Source organism: Haliotis asinina, chromosome 16 (assembly GCF_037392515.1).
Source record: "Haliotis asinina isolate JCU_RB_2024 chromosome 16, JCU_Hal_asi_v2, whole genome shotgun sequence".
Lineage (NCBI taxonomy): Eukaryota > Metazoa > Mollusca > Gastropoda > Lepetellida > Haliotidae > Haliotis > Haliotis asinina.
Genome location: NC_090295.1, coordinates 46,260,544 through 46,284,840, shown reverse-complemented (window position 1 = coordinate 46,284,840; position 24,297 = coordinate 46,260,544). Strand labels below are relative to the sequence as shown.

The 24,297-nt window shown below is 41.4% G+C and overlaps 1 protein-coding gene across 1 annotated transcript; it reads right to left on the bottom strand.

Annotated features, from left to right (window-relative positions):
- Positions 1–477: 477 nt before the first annotated feature.
- LOC137268464 (uncharacterized) lies at positions 478–22,288 on the bottom strand. Its single transcript, XM_067803031.1, has 6 exons — positions 22,251–22,288; positions 19,723–19,918; positions 17,910–19,248; positions 4,453–4,551; positions 2,868–2,959; positions 478–2,539 (listed from the first exon to the last, which is right to left on the bottom strand). Exons 1-6 carry the CDS (start codon positions 22,286–22,288, stop codon positions 2,375–2,377), a joined length of 1,929 nt encoding a protein of 642 aa, XP_067659132.1. The 3' UTR covers positions 478–2,374.
- Between the last annotated feature and the right edge of the window lie 2,009 nt (positions 22,289–24,297).

The following is a 24,297-nucleotide window of genomic DNA, read 5'->3' as shown; positions in this document are numbered from 1 at the left end:
TTTCGACATTCATCGACAAATCGTCATGTTAACATTGCCTCGGTACACCTATTTGAAACATTTGTTATTTCAATTGGATGGATAATTCTAGTTCACATCACTATTTGATTGTGCTAACACACCATAATGTTATACTTTATGCATATCTCAGTAAACATACACGTGTCTTGTGTCAACATACACGTGATCAACTCAATATTGACCATGTATAAAGTACAAGGCTTTCTCCTATACCGATTTTCTAATCAGAAACGTACACTTATCTATATAGCTCACAAAACCGATGGCTGTCATATATCGGTGGTAAAGACAAGCTTCTACACTGCCCAGTACAGTGGAAATTGACTCTGTAATCCGCAGTACATCCTTCTTTCTTATTCAGGTGATGAGATATTAACACCTGTCAAGACAAAAATCAAATCCCACGTGAACAAACACACATAATGTTTTCAAGCAATAAAAACAAACGATAGGTTGTTGTGGTAACTTAGGTGCTATTGAAGAAACTGTACATCAAGACGCTCTTGGATCTATTACACACAAAAAAAAAACACAAGACGTGCGATAGATGTTCCCATGCATGATGTGGTCACACTGAAATACAACTTGGATCAACGGTTTATACGTGCTGACCCGTGCTATAGCGAGGTAATGGTGCCGCACGATGTTAACTCCATGTAACATGTAATATCGGGCGTTCAGTTCGCCCGGTCATGTCGATCGGTAACAGATCTGTTCTCAACCCCAGATTGTTATATTCCAGTTTGTAAATTCACTCGAATATTCAACATCGTAGCCATGTAATTTCTTTGGAACTGTTATCGTGTGAAGTCCATTTTTTGGGGCATTTTTATCAACTGGAATACGAGAGGCATCACGGGAAATGATCATTTGTCAAGTTCTTAGATTAAGATTTTCGTATTTGTTCACTTTTTCATATTGAAAGATAATAAATCATTCTGACATTCAAGTTTCAACTTTTTATCCAAATGCACATGTGCAAGGGTAGGTTTTTGAGACAAACACACATTCAGATGAACCAGGAGTTCCGTGCTTCACGCATTGTTAAATAGATGACGTAATGTTGTCAGAGTATCAACACGTTACTCCAGTTATGAAATACTCTATGTATCTACTGATCCAAAATGTTAGGATGGAGATCCTGACTGTTTCGGATGGTCGGTGAGTGAGTGAGTTTAGTTTTACGCCGCATTCAGCAATATTCCAGCTATATGGCGGCGGTCTGTAAATAATCGAGTCTGGTCCAGATAATCCAGTGATGAACAACATGAGCATCGATCTGCGCAATTGGGAACCGATGACATGTGTCAACCAAGTCAGCGAGCCTGACCACCCGATCCCGTTAGTTGCCTCTTATGGCAAGCATAGTCGCCTTTTATGGCAAGCGTGGATTGCTGAAGGCCTATTCTACCCCGGGAGCTTCACGGGCCTTTTTCAGATGGTATCACAGATGAAAATGTGACTTAAGTTTTTCACTAAAATCAATATACAATATATACGTTTTTCAAACGACATTTCAAACTGGCCATTTGATATCATTTCTGGGGAGCCGTTGACAAAGACGGAAATTAATTGGTTCAAGAAACAAAGCAGGATGGCTTCGTGTTTTACACAGTGGGTAAATGTGGTGTTGTGAAGAAGAAAAATGTGTATCTCTGAAGCAATATATATATCCGAACACAACACCATCAGTCATATCCAGCGGTACATAAAAAAAGTTTAGTTATAGTGGCTGTCCATATGCTACAAAGGCGGTGGGTGTAGCCTAGTGGTTAAAGCGTTTGCTCGTCACGCCGAAGACCCGGGTTCGATTCACCACATGAGCACAATGTGTGAAGCTAATTTCTGGCGTTTCCCACAATGGCATGGCTGGAATATTGCTAAAAGCGGCATAAAACTCACTCTCTCATATGCTACAATGTTGGCAAATGAAGGGGACATTTAGTGTAGCAAGAAGGCCGTGCCGATGTAACGCTGGGTACAAGTGGCTCTGGCGAATCAACAGGTCTATAGCACTTCGGTGGACATCTAACCTTAAGAGCGACAGGCCACGGTAACATAACACAATATGAAACATTCAAGTATAGGCAACAAATTATGAGAACCGATGATGTATGAACACGCCGTTCCCCTAATACTCTGCTCGGAGTTTGTCGTTCCCTCGTGAAAAGCCCGATGTTTTCCGAATGCTCTGTCATCTGGTTGTACAAGAAAGGGAGATGCAAACCGCCTTTCACAGAGTCAGTGAGGGTAACTTACGGTGTTATCAGAAATTCGTGCTCCGATGTTGTCAAGATCAGGGTTGTGATAACCGGTGAAAAATTGTTCTGCAGTAAATCAGGAAATATGTCCGTCACAGTTTTGTCATGACGTTTGGTTTAAGGTCTTGATTTAGTGCCGTGACATCGACAATGACAGAGGAGTTCCTGGTGACGTCAGGGAGGGGGGCGACGTAGGGTCCCCTGGGAACGTGATGAGAGGTCCCTGTCACCCAGAATGTCTCCATTTCACCTTTTCCCTGAAAAACAAAGAAACGGGCGGGTTAATGGGGGCTGGCTAGTTCAACAATGGGATATTTGTTGGCTATTTCACCCCTTGCTAACATACACACAGAAAAGATTGTCCCTGTATTGTACACTACGAGACATGTGTTCTGTCGAAATACAAGTAAATTCATGTAAATACAAGCAAATAACGGCAATAAACGACCAGAATTAAACGACCAGTTATCTGTACAGATAACGGTACTAGGCGCCCAAGTATTTGTACAGACAACGGCAACAAACGGCCAATTATCTGTACAGATAACGATAATAAACGAATTGGTTACACATGTTCCGGCTGACCTTGATTTCAATGGAGCCACGTGGTTCGATGAAAAATCCTCCAATGTTAGTCAGGAGATCCTTCGTGGTCTTACTGGTGTGGATCCTCTGGGCTGTAACAGAAACACGTGACCGTCGGTGAGTGAGTGAGTGAGTGAGTGACGTCAGCCACAGATATTTCTTGGAACGGGGCAGGTGTTGATAAACCAAGGTAAGAAGCAGGGGTTCCTCATTTAATCGGATCCTGATCTTACCAGGTGATGCAACTCAATCAAGATATAACTCATGGGGATCTTCTCTATGGTTCTGAAAAACACAGACACATCAGCACTGTGTTACCATTTACATGACAACTGACCATGCTTGTCACATATAATCGCCATTTGTGTAGAAGCCGCTGTGTCTGAATGGGTTAGACCGCTGTCCTGCGATTAGGTGCCTGACACTGAGGGTTTGGGTTTGAATCCAACCTAACATAATGGAATTTGCACTTTTACTGAGAAAGGTCAATAAAAAATATACCATATGCTACATTTGAACACTTTCTAAATGGTATTGTTTATTTATATCCATCGGCATCCGTGACAATTTACGTTTATCAGAGGGGTGTGCAAGGTGCGTGATTTAGACTACCAGTTGTGCGACTTCCATTTTTGTGGAATCCGCGGTTGGTTAAAGAGCTGACTTTGAGTGTTGGCGATTACGTTTCTGACTTTGAGATGGAAGGGACTCAACCGCACAAAAGTGCGAGAATCTGTACTTTACTGAGGTACGAGAATCTGTACTTTACCGAGGAACTAGAATCTGTACTTTACTGAGGTACGTGAATCTGTAATTTACTGAGGTACTAGAATCTGTACTTTACTGATGTACCAGAATCTGTACTTTACCGAGGTACGTGAATCTGTACTTTACTGAGGTACCAGAAACTGTACTTCACTGACAAAGTGTAATCCCAGATGGAACATATGTTACATTTTACTACTTTATAAATACCTTTGCGTGTTTACAGTAACTATGTTTAATTACTACGAAAACACGCTTTTAACGAAACCATGGATACTACGAACAATTTCCTTGGCCAGTTTTGTGCACTATAAATTCCCAACTACAAGTGTATAGAAATACAAATACAAGGTCCCTTTGAGTTCGCTATTACCAATGTTTCCATATATTGCCAATTTAAATATGATAGTTCATTTTATATTTTATATAGAATTTGATTTTAGAATGGCTGAGAGTACCATATTAAAGGACTTGACGATTTTACACACTTTCTGAGATATATATGCAATACTGAGCACTGTATAGAGTGTAGGAGCAGCACTACATCTACATTGGACCCGTGAACATCCGGGTTCAAATGGCCTCCAGCAACCCATGCTTGTTGTAAGAGGCGACTACGGTTGGCTGACTTTTCATCGCACCTCAGTTGCGTAGATTGATATTGTTCTTTATCAGTAGATTGTCTGGTCCAAACATGAATATGTTCATATACTAGAATATTGCTGGGTGCGGAGTTAATCAACAAAACAGCATCTACATTGACCTAGCCCAAATATTAGCAGTGAACAGACGTTTTGAATGAACACAGGATTATACACACGTGCACCGCTTGACTCCATCCTTGAGGCGGTGTTGACGGTGTCCCCAAAGAGACAATACCGCGGCATCTTCGTCCCGACTACGCCAGCGACGACCGAACCTGCAACAAAATATGGAGACATGTTGTCAGACCAACTAAATGCCCATTCCCACGATACGCTCGTGGCAATATGGCAGCCGTAACGTTCATACCTGTACCGCAATTTGGGTGGTTTTGAGCTAACTTGTACGTCGCTTTAAGCAACATTCCAGCAATAGCACGGTGGGGGACACCAGAAATGGGCTTTCATATTGTTCCCATGTGGAGAATCGAACCCTCGGTGTGACGAGCGAACTCTTTAACCATTAAGCTATCTCTCGCTTAGTTGAATGTCGGTCTGAGAATTCTATACATTTGTGACCCGTGAAGCTCCCGGGGTAGAATAGGCCTTCAGCAATCCATGCTTGCCATAAAACGCGACTATACTTGTGGTAAGAGGTGACTAACGGGATCGGGTGGTCAGACTCGCTGACTTGGTTGACACATGTCATCGGTTTCCAATTGCGCAGATCGATGCTCATGTTGTTGATCATTGGGTTATCTGGTCCTTACTCGATCATTTACAGACCGCCGCCATATAGCTGGAATAATGCTGAATGCGGCGTAAAACTAAACTCACTCACTCTGTAAGTTTAAAGTAGGTCAGTGGATGTAACGACTGAGCGGAAAAAAACACCTGCACGAGTCTGGTCCCTCTTCCCACAACAAACTGACTCACCGTACAATAACTCGAGTACTATTTACAGCGGCCTTGAAACCAAACTGACACGTGGCCAAGTACCTCACGTGTTTGACAATGAATCAGCTGACCTATTTTCTATTACTTCTGAAGACGATGTCTGAGCGACAAACAAATCTATGATTAATACGTCCAAAGCCGAAGACAGCTAATCCTTCACAATTAATTTACTAACTACAGACTACGTATTCCGTGACGTGTACGTGCACGGCAGCGCCACATCCACGTCACTGCAGTCCTCTGTTCAACAGCGTTCTTTCAGAAGGGCATCTGTCACAAAACACGCTGTACGCGATGATATTCTTTAAAGGTCACATGTCAAAGCACAGCTTTGTAGATTCTGATACCTTTCGGTTTGGACTTACAGTAACAAATTATTAAAACCGCAAAGTAAACTTACAAGGTTGAAAAATAACTAGGTTTAAAAAACCCGCGAAATCGGAGTTTCACTAATTTAATGCCAGCGTTTGCGTGGAAAGTGGTTTCACCAGCTGTGCTGCGCTGCGCCTATAACGCAGTGATTAGTTTCGCGCGGCTTGAACCGGGAATTTGAGTCATAAAAACATAGCAAGTCATGAGTACAAGGATGATCGCTGTGATCGAAATTGGAGAAGAAGAGATGTTTCTTGTGATTACAAGTATATTGGGTCTTCAATAATAATTTTACACTGGTCCCATACTTGGTTGCAGATTTGCAAACCAAGTTTTCAAGAAAGCGTAGCATTAGAAATACTAATTTCACTGTTAAAATTTGCTCAGCTGGAAAACTGAATGTTTTAATACATGCCAGTGGATATTTAGAACAATATGTTGATTGTGAAAAGCCGTCTCTGTCACAGACACAAACTCAAAGTCTGTGCTCTCGACACCTATGTGTCTGCCTGACTGTCTGCTAATGACTAAACAACTTCAATCATTGACCACATGCAATTTGAACTTAACACCTCTCAGACTATGCACCATAAACAAAATACATTGATTTATGGCTCGTGCATCTGAGTTCTGTCTCTGTCACATGTAATTACACAGACAGGGAGGTGTGTTGTTTGTAAACGTGACATGTTGTTATGTTTGTGGTTTTTAAACAAACTGCATCAGTTTTTCTCGGATGACAGGATCGGACGGAAACCCGTGATTGTCAGTTTCATGTCCGAATGGCAGTTTCCAGCCACGCAGTAGTTCACCATCTCAGGATTTGTTTATTGGATCGAACGTAAATGTAGAGAGCATGTATTTACAAAAACCAGAATCTCTATACACATATTTTATGGATAGCAACTTCTGTTGTATATAATGCGGCGTTTCGGTATGAATTCTTTAAACGGATGATCTCTATAAACACACAATCAGCCCTCAGTGTATCGCCAAATGAACCAGCCAACGAAAGACACTTGAGTGCACACCCACTCGCTTTAACTGGGTTTAAGTTCGCGGGTGCATGGTTTCGAAATAAATAAATTCATGTGCAAAACACTGCACTTTTGATTCGCGATTGTACGCTCATAATTTCGTTGTTCTTACTCACAATCAGCAATGTATATTACGTGTCATAAATTAATGATAGTAATAATTGTGAATGGTTTATGTCTGTTTTGTTGGGTGTTATTTTTTGTTTTGTTTTTGTTCTGTTTGTTGTTGTGTTGTTGTTTTTGTTTTTGTTTTTTGTTGTTGCATGTGACCTTCAGCTTGGTCCGGGAGAACTCGAATACGGCATATTCCCATCATGACTACTCCGAACGTGGCTTTATTAAACCGCGCGATGACTGTGACCAAGACACTGGACATTATTGGACATTATTGGACATTATTTTTACTGTACATAGTTATGAATACTGATTGTGTCCATGATGTAAACAGGAAATGACAATAATTATAGAAATTATAGAAAATTACGGATATGACTGCGCCCTACCTTTCTTTATTGTTTTCACAAATAATGTGTAAATGTGTAAAGATCATTTCCAGATCCATGGACTGCTGCTAGTGTAATACCTACATATATATATGTAAACAAGATAGTTAATACCTTTGGCGAGTATGATGGTGTAACTGGTGAATACCAAGTGGGGTTAGAAAACATCACACTCCAGTGAAAGACATATAACTCAAAGAAAAGGCAGATTCTACTGTGCTTTCGCAGATTTCAAGAAAGCGTTCGGCACGGTTACAGAAATAAATGACTTTATCTTCTTTTAGGAAATGGTATCCATGGAAAAATATTTTGTGTTCTTCATCATTTATATGACAGCATGAAGTTTGCTGTAGTTGTCGGTGAAGGGAGAAAACTATCTGATTATTTTGATTGTTGCACTGGTGTAAGACAAGGATGTGCACTTAGTCCAATGTTGTTCTCTGTGTTTATCAACGTGTGGACCGGGCCATTTATTAATGAGGGGTGACAAGTCTGGCCCAATTAATTAGTCTGCTATTTTCCTATCTGCATTTTGGGAGGTTTGCGTTTTGAAAGCCATGCAATATGGGAGTGAACCCATACCCGTCGAATACACTACTTGATCCAGTCCAGTGTTTTTCTGTTACTAGTTCCCCTGAGCTTTACTGATTACAACCTGTTTCGTCTAATTTTAGGCCCTGACTATACCTGGATTGTCTAACTGAATTGTCTAGTTCTTTCCTAAGGTTGGACTGTTCCACCAACACGTATAAACAATTATAGCTGTACCAAGTTAATACACTGTTTGAGTTTTGTTGGGAAGTGTAATCATTATAGCAGTAATAATGTCGCATATCAATCTAAATTATGGCATTGGCAAAATTATGCAATTATATTTCATATCTTAGCGAAGTTATATGTTTCATATCTTAATATTTTGTAAAAGCAGGAAAGACTGATAAAATTATGGAGGTGAGCACTCATTTCACGATTTCCATATTCGTTTCAAAGTTTAAGCTGGAATGATTGTAAAGAACAGATTTTAAATCAAAGCCTTTAATAAAGTAATACAAGTGGTTGAATCACATACTGTAACCGGTAGGAGAGATGATGAATAACGAGACACTAGATTGTTTTCCAACATACACAGCTTTTGAGAATTCTCCTTTTATCCAAAGAGGTAGGATGTGTTTCATCGCATGTGTACTGGTGCCACGGACAGCTCGATGTGTAGTTCTGACAGCTTCGAGGTGTAACTTTGCAAAGATAAGTTTTGTTCATTTGTACCAAATATGGCTGGCGTGTTTTTAAGTTCTTAAAATTGACAGCAGGCTTAAGGATGTCTACACCAGATTATATGGCTTACGGCGACTTGGGCATAACCCCACTGTGCTTACAAGTAGCTAAACGTGTGATCTCAAAGCTTTCTAACTTATCATGTCCACACCGAATCAATGAAACTGCACCCTTTCTGCTTAATTTAATATATAATATACGAGAATCCTTTCCTTGGCTAATAAATATGATATTTCAAACATTTTAATTTTTAATCAGGGCAGAGGGAATAGCTTAGCTTGGCTTGTAATTAAATTATAGTGTAGACTGGGAGTAATCGGTTATAATGGTACAGTACAGTATTAAGCGTGCGGGTGCTCCATTATGTGTTAATATTCCTGAGTAGTCAAACTGGGAGTAATTACAAAGGAAAGATACTTCTTGTTGTACTTCTTTATCTCGAATAACACTGACTCGCGTATGACGTACGAAAATTACCAGTGCTTTGCGAATTCAAGTCGATGGAAGGGAGATAACTCTAAATCTGTGTCGTCCGCAAAATCTAGGGATGGCTACGAAAAGATTTGCATTCCAATAAATACATTTTGACAAAACGTTCAAATTTAGTCCGTGTGAATGCTAAACAGGAAAATTATACCGCGGCGACTTTACTAAGACAATACCTGCGGGAAAAACAGCAGAATGCAAGATTCGAATTGTTTCATTCACATAGGTTCGCCGAAGTGCACGATCCGATACCAGTGCTTAAGTCAGTTCAAAATTAACAATGAGGTGTTCGGTAAGATAAATATGTTGTTCACTGGTCCCACGGGGCACATGGGCTGATGTACCCTTGATGTAAGGTTACCTTCTTCCACAGATGTATATCTTCTTTTAAGATTAATATCTCAGATTTTTAGACAATATAACCACGCTGAAACTGCTGTCCAATAAAATTACAACACTGGTGCTTGTAATGCGTAGGCAGGTGATCGTGACGTCATTTCCGTCATTATGGTACTGACGAGGGGGCGCGACATACAAATGTGCATACATACATACTCTCGATAACGCAAAACGATAAATAGATTACTGCCCAGTTTCATGTGCAACCCAAACTGTCTCCTGAGGTGTGAAAAGTGTCATGAGTCACTTTTGTCATCCTATCCTACTTGGTACCCATCTTATACTGGGTGAACATAGACACATTGCGAATAAAGTAGCACATGAACACTCATATGATCCCTTACACGTTAGATATATCGCGTTCATATTGATAAATACATGTTAACATTGCACCAGATGATCTTTTGATGACCCAGGTGAGATATGCAAAGAACGCCACTCGTGCACACCTGAAGTGATTAGTCTGTTACCCGGACAGCGACGGCGTCTTTGATGTATCACCTGACAGGTAAAGACGCTCTCAAGTATTTCTCTCGACAGATGCTAATGAAGATTGACTTAGAGAGTTCGTTATGTCGGAAATTAGGCTTGGAGTGTGAGAAACGCAATGACACAGAAGGTATGTTAAGGGAGGGCACACGGCATTGTTGTTTGTTCAAGTGAAAGATGGCGTTGTTCCTTGGCCATCATCTGCTCTGGTATCAAGGCGCTCTCATAGTATCATGATTAGGTCGACATGTTTATGCTTATGTTTCACATCGACTGTAATTTGGCCGCGGACCCGAAAATACCAAAACGAACTCCTGTCCACTATTCATTAAACTGCTTACTTCCTGTGTCAGTGCTGGAACCAATGATGGAGGTAAAGGGCAAGTGGACATTCAAAACTAGGCTTCGTGCTGGGTACTGATATTATTCTTGCCGGGTATTAATATTATTATTTCTTTACACTTCATTAATCAGTATACTATCTACTTTTGCCTGAAGTCAAATTAGTGTTAAGGAATCAAAATCTGCAAATATAAGAACAAACTGATTTTACTGCTTATAGGTTTCAAATCCTAAAGGCTAATGGTATTGCTACGTGTAGGACAAGTGTACGTGGTATATGTAGACCAGTTGTATTGCTACCTGTCAGACAATTGTATGTGGTACACGCAGGCCCATTGTATTGCTACGTGTAGGTCAAATGTATGTGGTACATGTAGACAAATGGTATTGCTATAATTTATGTGTAGGGACAACTGTATGTGGTACATGCAATGTGCGAAATAGTCTCCAAATTTTGCTAATTAATCGCGCTGCCTATGCATGAAAATTACTAGCCCACAGAATAACTTACTAGCCCAAAATTTGTAGACACGTGTTTCATCATTAAGGTGCTAATATGACTTTTATCAGGTCATAATCCTGCATCATATAAAAGTTTGTCATAGCTTAACAGGTCGGAAAGAGTGATATATTTAGAACATGACCCCATACAAATTCACCAGATAGATTTCCTGACCCAAGTGGATTTCTACTAGCCACAGAATAACGGCCCAATGACGCTCGCTGTGTACATGCATCACAGGCGCACGTGTACGTGTAGCAACCGTGACGTGAAGCAGTTACTAGTAAGAGACCTATCTGTACGTTGTACGTGTTAAGCATAGTAAGATCACACGCGGTACTTAGCACAATGCATGTAGAATAGCTGCGTGTGGAATGCTGGAATATTTCTCCGAAGGAAAACAAAACTGACACATATTTCCATCATGCAAACTAATCACATTCAAATATTTAAAAATATCTACAGAAGACATTCATATTGCACCTTAGACTGGAACATGCAAAGCAGTGATGTTCTAAATGAAATCCACATATCTGTGTGAGTTCGTGGTTCAAGACCAACATATGGATTGGTATACATTCCTAGTCACACACGTGAGGTCGCATCACGCGAATCAATCGTCAGACACACACGGAATTGATCTCCAAGAATACCAGACAACTTCCGGGGGTTCCAAGCCATCCCAAATAAATGTCCATTGTACTCTCCCTACAATTAACGACTGGGAAGGCCACGAACTCCCTCTCTGTTGTCAGAAGGTCACATGATAGGTATGGAAGGCAGTATTGTGAGAACAAAAGATGAACAAATTTCTAGAAATAAACGACCTTGCAAAGCAAAGAATAGGTCATTTTACAACCTGAATATAAAAAAAACAGAACATTCAGATTTTTTTAAATTATTATTTGATGAATGTGTCAAACACATTTCAACATTTGCACATTGCAAGAGAATGACTTCACATGTTTGAAATTATCAAGCGCCAAACACGGCCAGGACAGAATTTACCATTTTTGTCAATGTGTGAAAAAAACAATGACATTCTCGTGTTAACTGAGCTTTAATTATGTCATAATTTCAACTTCAAAATCGCGTGTCACCTCCAGCGGCATCAGTACAACCCTGCACGCTGATGGACGTTGTCAAGCATTACGACGTTACCGAAGATACTGTTCCATTCCTCTGTCAGTGCCAGTTGAGACAACCTGAACGTTTTGTGGAGGGTGTTGGTGACGTCACGGTCGTCTGTCCAACTCGTCCCATAAATGTTCAATAGGATTCATATCCGAGTGGCCCTTGGAATGTGGGTATTGCGTTGTCATGCTGATACGTCCCTCGTGGCCGATTGTTAAAGAACGGCAGTGCAACTGGTTACAAAACTTGACGCCTGTATTCGTTTGCGATTAGATTTCCCTGGATTATCACCAAGTCCGTCTTCTCATCTCCACAAATGCCGCCCAGTAACATTACGTAAGGATGAACCTCACGAACACGAACTGAGGCCACTCGCTCACCTACATACCATTTCCCTGCCATCATTGCAGAACAAACAAATTCGACTTTGATCACTGAAAAGTCACCCATGGCCAATTTCGCACTTGCCATTTTAGAAGTAGAGTCACCTCAAGGCCACGGGAAGCCGAGCTCTGATTCCACCTGTTCCCAATCTTGTCCACATGCTGACGTAGCGAGCCAGTGCCGTTGATGTCGGTGACGTTGCCGTAAAAGTCGATTCTGCAGGTTATGGATGTGGATGTAGCGATCCTTTCTTCCGCTGGCGATAAGAGCTCGTCCACTTCATGTCCTGCCCTGGGTTCACCCTGTTGTTTTGTACCACTGGGACAATCTTGAAATTGTCATGGGAATGCAGACAAACGTTTTTGCAAAATAGGCTTCAGTGGCACCCATATTTGCCATACCTATGGCTCGCTCACACTACTCCTGGGTCAACCGTGGCACCCACATTTGCCATACCTATGGCTCGCTCTCACTACTCCTGGGTCAGCCGTGGCACCCATATTTGCCATACCTATGGCTCGCTCTCACTACTTCTGGGTCAGCCGTGGCATCCATTGTTGCCATACCTATTGCTCTTTCTCACTATTACTTTAATGAGACTTTGTTAAGAGGCAAGGAAACAGGCAAAAACATTTGTTTCATACCCAGGTTCTTCACGTTCATTTTCTCATAGCACGAGGAAACATGTTGTACGACTTTCTTAAAGCGATAGCGTTACCGAGATGTCGCTTGCGTTTTGGCTATATGTTTATCAACTTCTGTACTTAGGCACACATCACTATATATTTTCATGTGTGTATTAAGGTTATTTTGAGGTGAAGGGGTGGTATCGACTATTGATATATTCATAAATGCCTATTTGTTCATACTTCTGGTGGAGTGGAAGGGTTGTTTAGTTAAAGCATTCGCTCGTCACGCCGAAGACCCGGGTTCGATTCCCTACATGGGTTCAATGTGTGAAGCCCATTTCTGTTATCTCCCGCCATGACACTGGTGGATTATTGCTAAAAGCGGCGTAAAACCATACTCACTCATACATCACAATAATCTATACAATAGTATATAGATAATTTAATTGTCTCTCAGTTAAAAAAAGAAAGGAAGACTGTGGGTTGTACCATGCATATCAAGCACTTTGTACTCTTGAAAACACCCGTTGTGTAGGTCTTGATAGTCTTCTTAACGCATTTGGCGTATTGATAAATGCGGATCAGACATCTGTGCACATATACATAACCTGACAATATCCACTTACGTTTCCTGAAACCAGCTGCTTCAACTTCAGTTGAAGTCAGCAACTGTCACTAACCCATACATTCTTAAACTATAACTGTAGACACCACAATTTACCGTCAGACATCCGGGTTGGAAGTGATCTTTGGCAGTGTATGCTGGTCGTGAGGGGCGACTAATGGACTCGGCTTGCTGGCGTCATAGTCGTATGGCAGTGCATCCAAATTACCCAGATAAGTGGTAATTTTGTCAATCACCGGATTGTCAGAACCGTTAACAAACCGCCGTCATATAACCGGAGTGTTACTGAGTGCGCCATTAAATATACGAACATAACCAGTCAAGCCAGGAATACTGAGATGTGAAACGGATCCTGGCACAAAAGGGAAGAAACTGCGTGTTGAAGACGGTGAATGACATATTAGTCTTTAGGCAAGACCCTACAAGCTGCATTCAGGATAGGAAACACCTCAACCCTCCACCCCCCACCCCTCCCCCAAGTTTCTTGCCAAACTTGCCAGCTATGACCAATACTTTAAAAAACTACCTGCTCACAACATATTTTCCAATACATGTCTAAATTTTAACGCTACCATCAGGCTGGTGAATTTGAGAAACTGGCAGTCCATGTGGAAAATGGTCCTTCAGGCAAGTAAATAGTGCTCATTTGTCGAAACCTAGGCTGGAGTGGACTGGACTTCGCGTTTAGATCACAACACGTGTATTCATCTCATAATGACATCCAAGAGGTGCTTCTTTGTTAGTGCGGCTGGTTGTAAAGCCACTGAGGGAGATTCAGCTCCCGCATATTGAACTCCGAGCCGGCCAGGTCTTGATTAAGGAAACCGGTGCTAGACAACAACAATATTCCATCGTATTCAAGTACGACCTAGTCTGGAGATCGAAACTCTAATATCTCATTCTTCTGACAGATGCTATTACTGCGACATCGCACTACCGACGAACAGACTTTTCGAGTCACATGTATATGCCTTTGCTTCAAAACGTGACATTCAGAAACACACCTGTCTCAAATCGAAGATGCTAATTAACATATAGTTTCAATATTGTAAGATATCGTACATAAAGTAACGAAGTAAATTAACACGGAAATGCAGTCTCTCTATGTCATATACTACGCTCTAAAACTAGGGGAACATTCATTGACATCAAGAGTACTGGCCTATGTAATTATGATACGATGACATGTGTCAGCCAAGTCGGCAAGCCTGACCATCCAATCCCGTTAGTCCATTCGACAAGTATGGGTTACGGAAGATCAATTCTAACCCGGATCTTCATGTTACTAGAATCTGCAGAAGATCATAAGTCACTGGTGCAATCACTAAATATGTATCCAAGAGAGTATATTAATGAACCTACAGCCGTCGATACGTCAATGTCCCATGCTGTCCAAATGTTTGGTATATCGAGTGTAATTTCTTGACTGTTAGCGAGTGGTGGGCAATAAGTCCCAACAATCAACAGCTCGAAAACTATCACCTCAATGTACGAGGGTTGGTCAAAAAGTCGCAAAGCCTACATAGTTTCTAGACTGGTGACACGAACTAAACTTAGGAGTGTTGTTGGACAGTGTTCTTCATCATATATCCAGTTATTTTACTCAAATAGATCAACTGGTTCGAAAGCAACAGGTCCTTGAAGCATACTGGTACACTTTCAATGCATTAATCCCACCGAATTTATGGTATCAAGTCGTAATGTGGAACAGTGCCACACACGACAGCCAACATGACAGGGGTATCATAAATGTCACAGGTCAGTTATATGCATGGCTGCGAAATTTTACGTCCGTTCGTTGTTCCGAACCCCATTATTATCGGCAAATATTTAGGCATGTTCACGTTGCCAGATCACATCGTGTCAAGTTAGCGATCAAAGCGTGGAAAGGCGAACGATGACCTGGCCGGTGATGACCCCTTACATGCCCCTAATGGAGAATCTGTGGCACGTCTCGGGCCTCGTCTGTTTTGTAACATATGACGGAATATATATATGTTTCATTTTCCTGTATTCCGTTGTTCTCCTTTCTTTTTTGTATCTCGCATTTCATACACAGTATAAGTAATTTTCTTTTGACAAAGATGGAGAGGAGAGATGATGAGAGAGATAGGGAAAGTGCAGGTTGCAGCGTAGAGAAACTCACTACATTGTATATCAGTTTGGTGACTGAATCATTTTGAAAAAGACATGACCATTTTCTTTTGAAATCTAAATGATCTTAACCAAAAATATATTTTCCAGATGGTAGTAATGTTTTATGAAATAGAGAAGTTGATCGAAATTCAATTCGGGAGGGTATTCTAGAGACCACAGCTTCGTTACCAAAGCTGAGGGGACCCCGTTCCGCAAGGCTATCGTGGCGTTAGGACAGTCGTAACTCCTATACTTTAACATTGACTTACAACTATCGCAGTGCTACGATCGTCTTGAGGAACGGGGCCTCGTCGCTATGATGACAATATCCAGGTTATCACACGAAAGTTATATAACAGTTCAACATAAAAGTGCAGCACATGTATCTACAACGTGACCAGCTCAGTTATTGATGTTCACGCCCGGAATAAGTGTTGCATCTATCGTCAATACACACACCCTGACTATGATTTCTAAAGCTCACGTAGGTATGACTTTAGTAAATATAGATTCATTCTCGCAGTAATCAGTGTAATTTCTGTCAGTGAAGTAACTTTGGGAACATAAATACAATGTTTGAGTGAACCGTCCTATGTATCATTTAGAGACAGGTGATTTGCAGACATATTTGTCCATAGTCGTCAACGCCAAAGAGGATCATTATCTGAACTTATTGGAACGTGGCCATGCATTTTTTTCTCAAGCAGACATTAAATCGATGTTTGAAGATGAAACACGGCTCCTGACTGGAAACAGCATCAGCACATTTAACCGATCGTTTATCGTTTTTTTTCGTTTTGTTCTGTTTTTTCCATTAATAATATGATCTAATATGTGGCTTCATTTACCAGAGATTGTAGTGGGTGCAGGGTGTTCGTTGCATCGGTGAACACACTAACTACTATAATCCCAGTCACCCCAGTCCGCCAGATCATTTACTTTTTAAACCGTTATCTTAGCTCCGTGCTTCGTCTCCAACCAGTAAGCTGTTGTGATTTTAATCCAAAATATAACAGGTTTGTCTCAAGTTTCTGTGCAAACAAACCACTTTGCTTTAGCTGCAGAAATTCTGTAGACTGATGCTTCATTTTCACTCGATGGTGCACGTACATGGTAAAAACAGCTTATGTGTTCGATTACGTTGCATAACACTACCTAACATGTAATTGAAAGGATCCGTTTACTAATCAATAAACATATTTCTCATTCTGATAATTTGCCCGTGAGACGACACGCCAAATAATAGGGTTTTCCATTATTTGGTGTTGTTGTCGTTGTCAGTAGGTAACTGTGCCGCGGCTGCTGTTTTATGTCCAAGTTAAAAAAAACAAAACAAAAACAAAAACCAAAAAAAAACCCAAACATACTCAACATAATCACCCATTTTCTTAACAAGCACGCAAATGATGAACGTGTACAAGTAGATTGACATTCCGTGCCAATGCTCTCAGTGGGGCGATGTTGTAAAACTTAATATATAGTATAGATTATTTGGACATCAATAGGATCCTAATGAGAGGGACATGTCAGAGCAAATAACTACCTGATCAAGTCTAAATATTCCATAATCAGGCAAGTCTGCCTGTACTGGAAGTCAGTTATGCAAGCATACTCACATGGCCCGCAGAGAGATTGAGTAGGATTTCCAATTTCGAAATCGAGTTTCGTGTTTTGTGGTGTACTATATATCAGTATCACACAGCGTTTGTTTTATGTGACATGTGACATAATTTTGTGTGTGTGTGTGTGTGTGTGTGGGGGGGGGGGGGGGGTGCGGTAGCCTAGTGGCTAAATAGTTTGCTTTTCATGACGAAAAGTTCCATTTATGCACCGAGCAAAAGTACAATGAGTAAATCCCGGCTTTGATTTAGTTGGAATACTGCAAAAAGACGACGCCGTAAATCCATACTCAATGTTGCTTTGGGCTTCGGTCACAGTACGTCTTCTTATGACGAACACGACTGTCTCAGATATATCCAGCGGCAGTCGACTGGACCGGACAAACCTGTGACTGATGACCAATGACCAGCGCCTAGACTTTCGAAGCTCTCTTAGCACTAAGATAGTCGTATCATACATTAACATTAAACTACGACTACCTTAGCGACAAGAGAGCTTCGAAAATCTAGGCCAGAGCTCAAGTCAACACTAAGGTGATCGAAAGTCACTAACGTAACCTTAGCGCAGTGTTAAAGAATGGGAGTTAAGACTAACCTTAGTTAAGATTGCTTCGTGCAAGGAGCCCCAGGAACGTAAAAACTTTCATGCAGTGTATTATGTCAACATAAGACCTAGCCAGACGAGCGAACGCTAAACGTCGGATTCTAGTGATGCACATGCACGCGCACAAGCACATTCTGCCTCACCTGTATGGATTCCGATCCTCAGATTCAGACCCTGTTCGGGCATATGCGGAATACGAAAGTCCTTGACCCCGATGAGCAGTTCAAGAGCCATCAAGGTCACCTCGGTCACGTGACGTGATGCGTTCCTCTGCGGCAGGCCACTGACCACCATGTATGCGTCGCCAATAGTCTCAACCTTGTACACGTCATAACGGTCAAGGCAATTGTCAAAAAAATGATACAGCTTGTTGAGGAACGCCACGACTTGGAGAGGCGTACTCTGGGCCGAGATGGTCGTAAACCCCACGATGTCGCTGAAGTAAACGGTGACGCTGTCAAAATATTCCGCGTTCACTGCCTTGTTCATCTTGAGTTGTTGAGCTACGGACTTAGGCATCATCTGGTACAGCAAATTGTCTGACCTCTGCTTCTCAATGTTAAGCTGGCGTGACTTCATTGAGGCATCCAGGGCGTATTCCTGTATGGACGTGGTCAGCCTGTGCATCAACCAGACCAGTAAAGGCGTGAGGACGATGACCATCACAAAGGCAAGAATGGCCACAGCTAGGAACAATTCAGACGCATCCGTTTCCTCTTTTATTCTAAAGTTTATATCGCTTTTTATCTCCAAACTGAGGTCCTTCAGAAGATCCAGATACTCAAAGGTAGTGTCGCGGAACGTAGCACTCACATCCTTCGAGTAATCCGTAAAGTTATTCGACAACCACATGGAACTAAAATTGGCAATGTTGGCGAACACATTAGAGTTGGACATGTTATATTCGCCATAAAGATCGTTGGCATGTTTGGAATACCTTCTGAACGTATTTATATGATCTTCAGCTAAAGCTGTGTTCTGTCGAAGTGAGATGTAGTCCTCGTAGTTCAGAGAACCGTTCTCGAAGAAAACTATCCCAAACGCAACAACAATGCCAATGTTCTCCTTGGCTCTGATGACCATCTTGTATGCCATCATATCTTGCCAGATTGACCCATGTGTCATTTCTCTGGAGGATTCGAGAAGACGGAAGATGAAGCACTGGTTGATTTTGTTGTAAAACATCACTTCCTTGTGGCTTGTGTTATTTTCGTCCTTCAGATGGGAGCGGTGTTTTTGCAAGACTTCTGTGAATCCCACGCCACTACTGTAACCACACATGGGCCAGATGTCCTGCTCTATTGCCATCCTATCCGTTCTGTTGTAGATGTCATTAATGAAGGAGTAGTTCACTGTCCTCATGGAAAGCACTACATCAGCTCTCTCCATCTGAACGATGTGGACGAGGTTGCCTATAGCCTGTGCCTTGGCCAGTTGTTTCTGGATGGTGTGGAGATCATTTGTCGTCTGGATAGCACCAATCTGAAAAGGTTAAAGTCAAAACGTCAAATTACAGAGTCAGTGTTACAGTGGTCAGTTACAAGTAACACCAATATTGTCAATGTCGTATAAGACACACGTTTATTTATTCAGTCAGTCAGTCAGCCAGTCAATCATACATTCATTTATTCATTCATTCATTCATTCATTCACTACTGTCGCAGTATTTCAGTATTTTTTTCCACAAATTACTGAGGCAAACAAATCCCAGTCATCAATTGCACACAAGTTCTTTATGGTCGTGTGGTGGGATAGCATAACTGTGAAAGTGTCCATTCGCTGAAACATCAATTATTTCCGTGCATCATGTGTCATTTAATTTTATTCGAGATAAAAAGGTAATTACAACGAAGTAGTGAATGAATTATATTGCAATATACCTCACATGTAAGCGGGGTACATTGAAAATAACAGCCAATCGGAAAGCGAGGTAAGATAAAGCGGTATGTCACTTACCATGAGATTGGCAGCAAATCCCAGCACCCCAGCCAGGGGTATAAAGATGAGGGTGAGCACTCTTATCATCTGTAACGTCTTGCCTCGGGAGGAGATGGGGTCGGCGTAACAGAACTGAGACTTGAAGTTGATCTCCAAGACCCCGGCAAAAGACTGCTCGCTTCTGTCACATTGTGCCATCTTGGTTACCTTCGGCCTGGATGGCAAACATTGTGTTACTGTTCATATGAAAATATATCACTATGTATGTACCGACCTATTCAAGGTGGTCATCGAATCATACTTATAGGATGGAAGATCAAAGTAACATGTGACCTTTCTGCACACGTCAATGAACATCATCCGGATCAAAAGTATCTCCCAAAACAAACACTGAAATAAACACCTTCCGCCAAGGTTGGTTGGGTGGTTGGATGGTTGGTTGTTGCTAACGCCGCAGTATTTCAGCTATATGGCGACGGTCTGTAAATAATTGAGTCCGGATCAGACAATCTGGTGATCAACAGTATGATCACTGATCTTTGTATTGGGGATACGATGACGTGTGTCAACCAAGCCAGAGAGTCTGACCACCCGATCACGAGTTACTGCCTTCTAACCCGGATCATCATGGACCCTAGTCCGCTATGTTGTGGATGTTCATCCAGCCTTTACGGCAAAGCTGTGGGTAATCTTAGGATCTTTATGGGTGCCTTTTTGCTCAGATGTCATTCACTGACTTCTGGTATTCCTTGTATCGACAAACGCGAATAACAAACCCTTTTAATGACTAATAATTGAGAGCAAAGTCAATATACACTTTGTTGTGGCAGACAAACAACCCATCAATGTTCCATAGATTGCTGCTGAACGATCCGTTAGGGCCTTCACTAATTAGTACATTCAACTGGCAAACGTACGACTAATTGATAAGTCTAGCTTATGGACACAGTTTCAGAAGGGCTAGATTGAAACAAATGTGAATGAATGTATGCACGTGTGTGTGCGTGTGTGCGCGTGTGTACGTGCATACATGCACATAGCAATAATGGAAAATAACGGGTTATGCAGTGTTTATGGATGAATAGATACGGTAACCGCAGCAACACTGGCTATCACAAGAACATATACAAACTTGTTTGATTGTAACTTGAAATAAACCAAATGGCTATTAGATATTGCTGTATTTGATAAGGATGTCATAGAGATGTTGTAGCTTCGGTTTGCGGTGTTTCAGCGACTGTTTACAACCAAGTAAAGTTTAATAGGTTTAATATTATAGTCAAGTATTTCAACATCAATACGAAACCCAACAAATATCGACTTATTCTTATACTACCAGTTGATAACGGACACACTAATGCAGCAATCAAACTAACACGCACTGATACTGTAGGCGGCATCGAGGAAAGCCATTCTCTTCCCACAGAGGAACCATATCTTCCTACGAACCTCTGCGCTAAGACGGCCATATTTCTCGGTTCTCATAAAATCCCCTAGCGGCGAAAAATGGCAGCAGATTTATCTCCCTTTTTTTCTGTCCAATCAGAGCAAGTGTTACATCGACTTAGATTCAACTTGTCAAATGCAAGCAATGTAGAGAAACAAAAGTGACATGACTGAGTTCTGTCTAGAAGAAACATTTGACTATCGCGCTCTGGAAGTTCTAGTTTTCACGATGCATCCGGAACTTACCGAGATCTTTCGAACGATCGCTTTTGAAACAAGGTCGCTGATTGCACTACTAAATCCGATTGCCTCCAATCACGAGTCTTGAACACGCGCACCATGAAAGGGTCGTATTAGAACAGAGGTTACGTAGGAAGATGTGACAAGTAACCACTGTGGGAAGAGAATGCAAGGAAAGCATGTCCAGACACAATTTATCTTTTGAGAGAGTTTAGTTTTACGCCGCACTCAGCAATATTTCAGCTATTTCAGAATTTCAGAATTTCAGAATTTTCAGAAACTTCTTATGTTCAGCATGTTTCATATGAAACTGTACGTTAGCATTATGTAGAAAGAGGTCAAGCTTCTACGACGTTCACATATTTCCTACTCATATCTTAATTTGTCAAATATTTAAATATTATTAAATTATGAAATAGTAAAAACCATAAACATGAAAGTGTCTGTTCAGCGCTGTCTTCCCTGTAACACCTACTATGAAAGTATGTATAGGTCTATTCACACTGTGATCACATACGTACTTTCTTGAATAAAAGGCATTCGAAACCGTCACAAAACAAGCTATAAAAAATAGAATAAACAATGGTTTGTGGAGTGATGTTGTTTTTGATTTCCAAATTTGGATAAATGATTTTCAGGCTGATTTGGCTACAAGTGTGAAAGTTGACGAGCATTAGTTGATTAGGTGTTGTGTATACTTATTGACACTAGCAATGGTTTGCTTAGCTGGTATATCAAAGATAAACTCTACAGATGTCATATAATTATGCTTGTAATCACAAAACATAGAATGCATTTTCCCAAACAAATGACCATTTGACTGTTGAAATGTGAGAATAAAGGCAAAATATATCACTTACCGAAAATCAGGTGACAACGAATTGGTCATCAGCGACATTTGGGCATATCATGGGCAGATAACTCTAATCTCGGTTCCCGAAAGACAAATAAACGGTGTAAGAACACAAGACGTTTGCCGAGACTGTTAACGCCTTGCACGGCTTCCTTGTGTGCGGGAAATGTGTTGCGTGATATCATCAATCAGCGATATCATAAGATCGATGAGGCAATCTGGAATATTATGCGAATAGTCAAATATTGCACAGGTCACATATCTCGTAAACAGCGGTTCGTTCTTTATTCTTTAGCAGGCAAAGAGGTGCGTTGCAATAAAGGCTTAATGGCTGCTTGTGCTCTCCAAATGAATGGCTGAATATGGTTTTACGCTGCTTTTGATATTATTTCAATAATGTCACACATGGCTAGAAACGGAACCAGATACAGACGAATCAAGTAGAAACTTCAGCGCATAAACATTAAATATTATTATTATTTTGTTTACGAAATATGGCAAAACGACAAACAAATTTCTTTAACATTTTGCTTTGAAGTCATTACAGGCACTATATCTGATCTTGACATAAATACTGTGAGTGAGTAAGTGGTATTATGCCACTTGTAACGATATCCAGCTATGTCAAGGCGGCGGCGGTGGTGGTTGATCTCCCTGTTTGAATCACGAAGATCTGAATTACATACGGACTTTAAAAGTCCATTCTAGTCGTTATAGGCGACTAAAGGTAACGGATGGTCAAACTCGCAGACTCGATTAACACGTATCGTATCCAACTGATCTATGTAGACTGACGCTTATGATGTCAGTCACTGGATTGTCTGGTCCAGACGCAATTATTTACAGGTCGTTGTTACACAGCTGGTAACTGATGAGTGCGACGTAAAACGACATGCAAACAGGATACATCTATACCCCCAGCCTGTCCAGTTTCTAGGCTTGTCAGTATCACGTATGTGTGAGTTCAGTTTTACGCCGCTTATCACAGCCCGAGACATCAGAAATGGGCTTCATACATTGTATTCATGTGGGGAATCGAAACCGGGCCTCCGGTGTAACGAGCGAGGCGAGCGAAAGCTTGAACCACCTGGCCACACCACCGCTCCGCAGCATATGCGAGCACGAGAGATTTCAGTACTAGTCTTAAACATGAACTGGTTCGGTCTTTTCCACCCCGCTGAAATAACCGGGACCGGAGAGGAACACTCTTTTACGAATAGACAACGTCTTTATTGAAATAAAGTTCGGCTTTGATCCTAACACCGTTACCAAGCATATGACGCACAACATATGCAGCAAGGAGCAATATAAACATAAGGGTATTTAGGTATCTGCAGTATGTTGACATACTGAATCTTGTTGTGATTACAGAGATGATTGAAACCATTTGGGCAAAGGGTGGGTTATTCTTGATTTGGCTTGACTAGTTGATCGTGAGCCGTCAGGAAGTAATAACCTAGATGTCGGTTGATTGTCGGACCGAGTCGTTTGACGTTGATTGCCTCCAAGAGTTTTCTTATCATGTAATCTGACCGGACGTCGTCAAGGACGCCGGTGTTGTTCCAGTGGATGGTTGGATGGGCTTGGGTGTGGCCGGAAATGGCTGATTTTGGATGCTTTTCTCTACAGATGTCTGATGTTCGTTGATATTCAGGTTTAGGTGGCGGGAACATTTCCCAAATGTACGTGTCACGACACTTGCAATGAGAAAGACAACGTCTGAATGGTCTTGTTTGTTGCTCGTGGCTGGTATATGACTGGCTTGTAGAAATGCTGAATTTGTGTGCCTGTCTGGAACACAGCATATGTTGGCTTGCTTTTTCAGTAGTCTGCGGATATGGTGGCTGGTGTTATCGATGTATGATATGCTCATTATGGGGTTGATAGATGACGTGGCGGTCTGTCTATTGGCTTGTGGTTTGCCTTGATGTTTTCGTTGACCAGATTAGGCGGGTGCTGATTAAGACAGAGTAGGTGTTCAAGAGCCTGAGTCACGTAGCTGTTCTTTCCTCTCCTGCCTAGGGTGGCGATTATACCTCTCTTGACTTGCAGTA

Excerpts from the sequence above, each read along its gene's own strand:
- LOC137268464 (XM_067803031.1), bottom strand. The coding sequence starts at position 22,288 with ATGTCGCTGATGACCAATTCGTTGTCACCTGATTTTCG. Across the intron at positions 19,919-22,250 it reads TCGTTGTCACCTGATTTTCG|GCCGAAGGTAACCAAGATGG; the intron begins GTAAGTGATATA and ends TTTGCCATCCAG. Across the intron at positions 2,540-2,867 it reads GTGGCTCCATTGAAATCAAG|GGAAAAGGTGAAATGGAGAC; the intron begins GTCAGCCGGAAC and ends TTTGTTTTTCAG.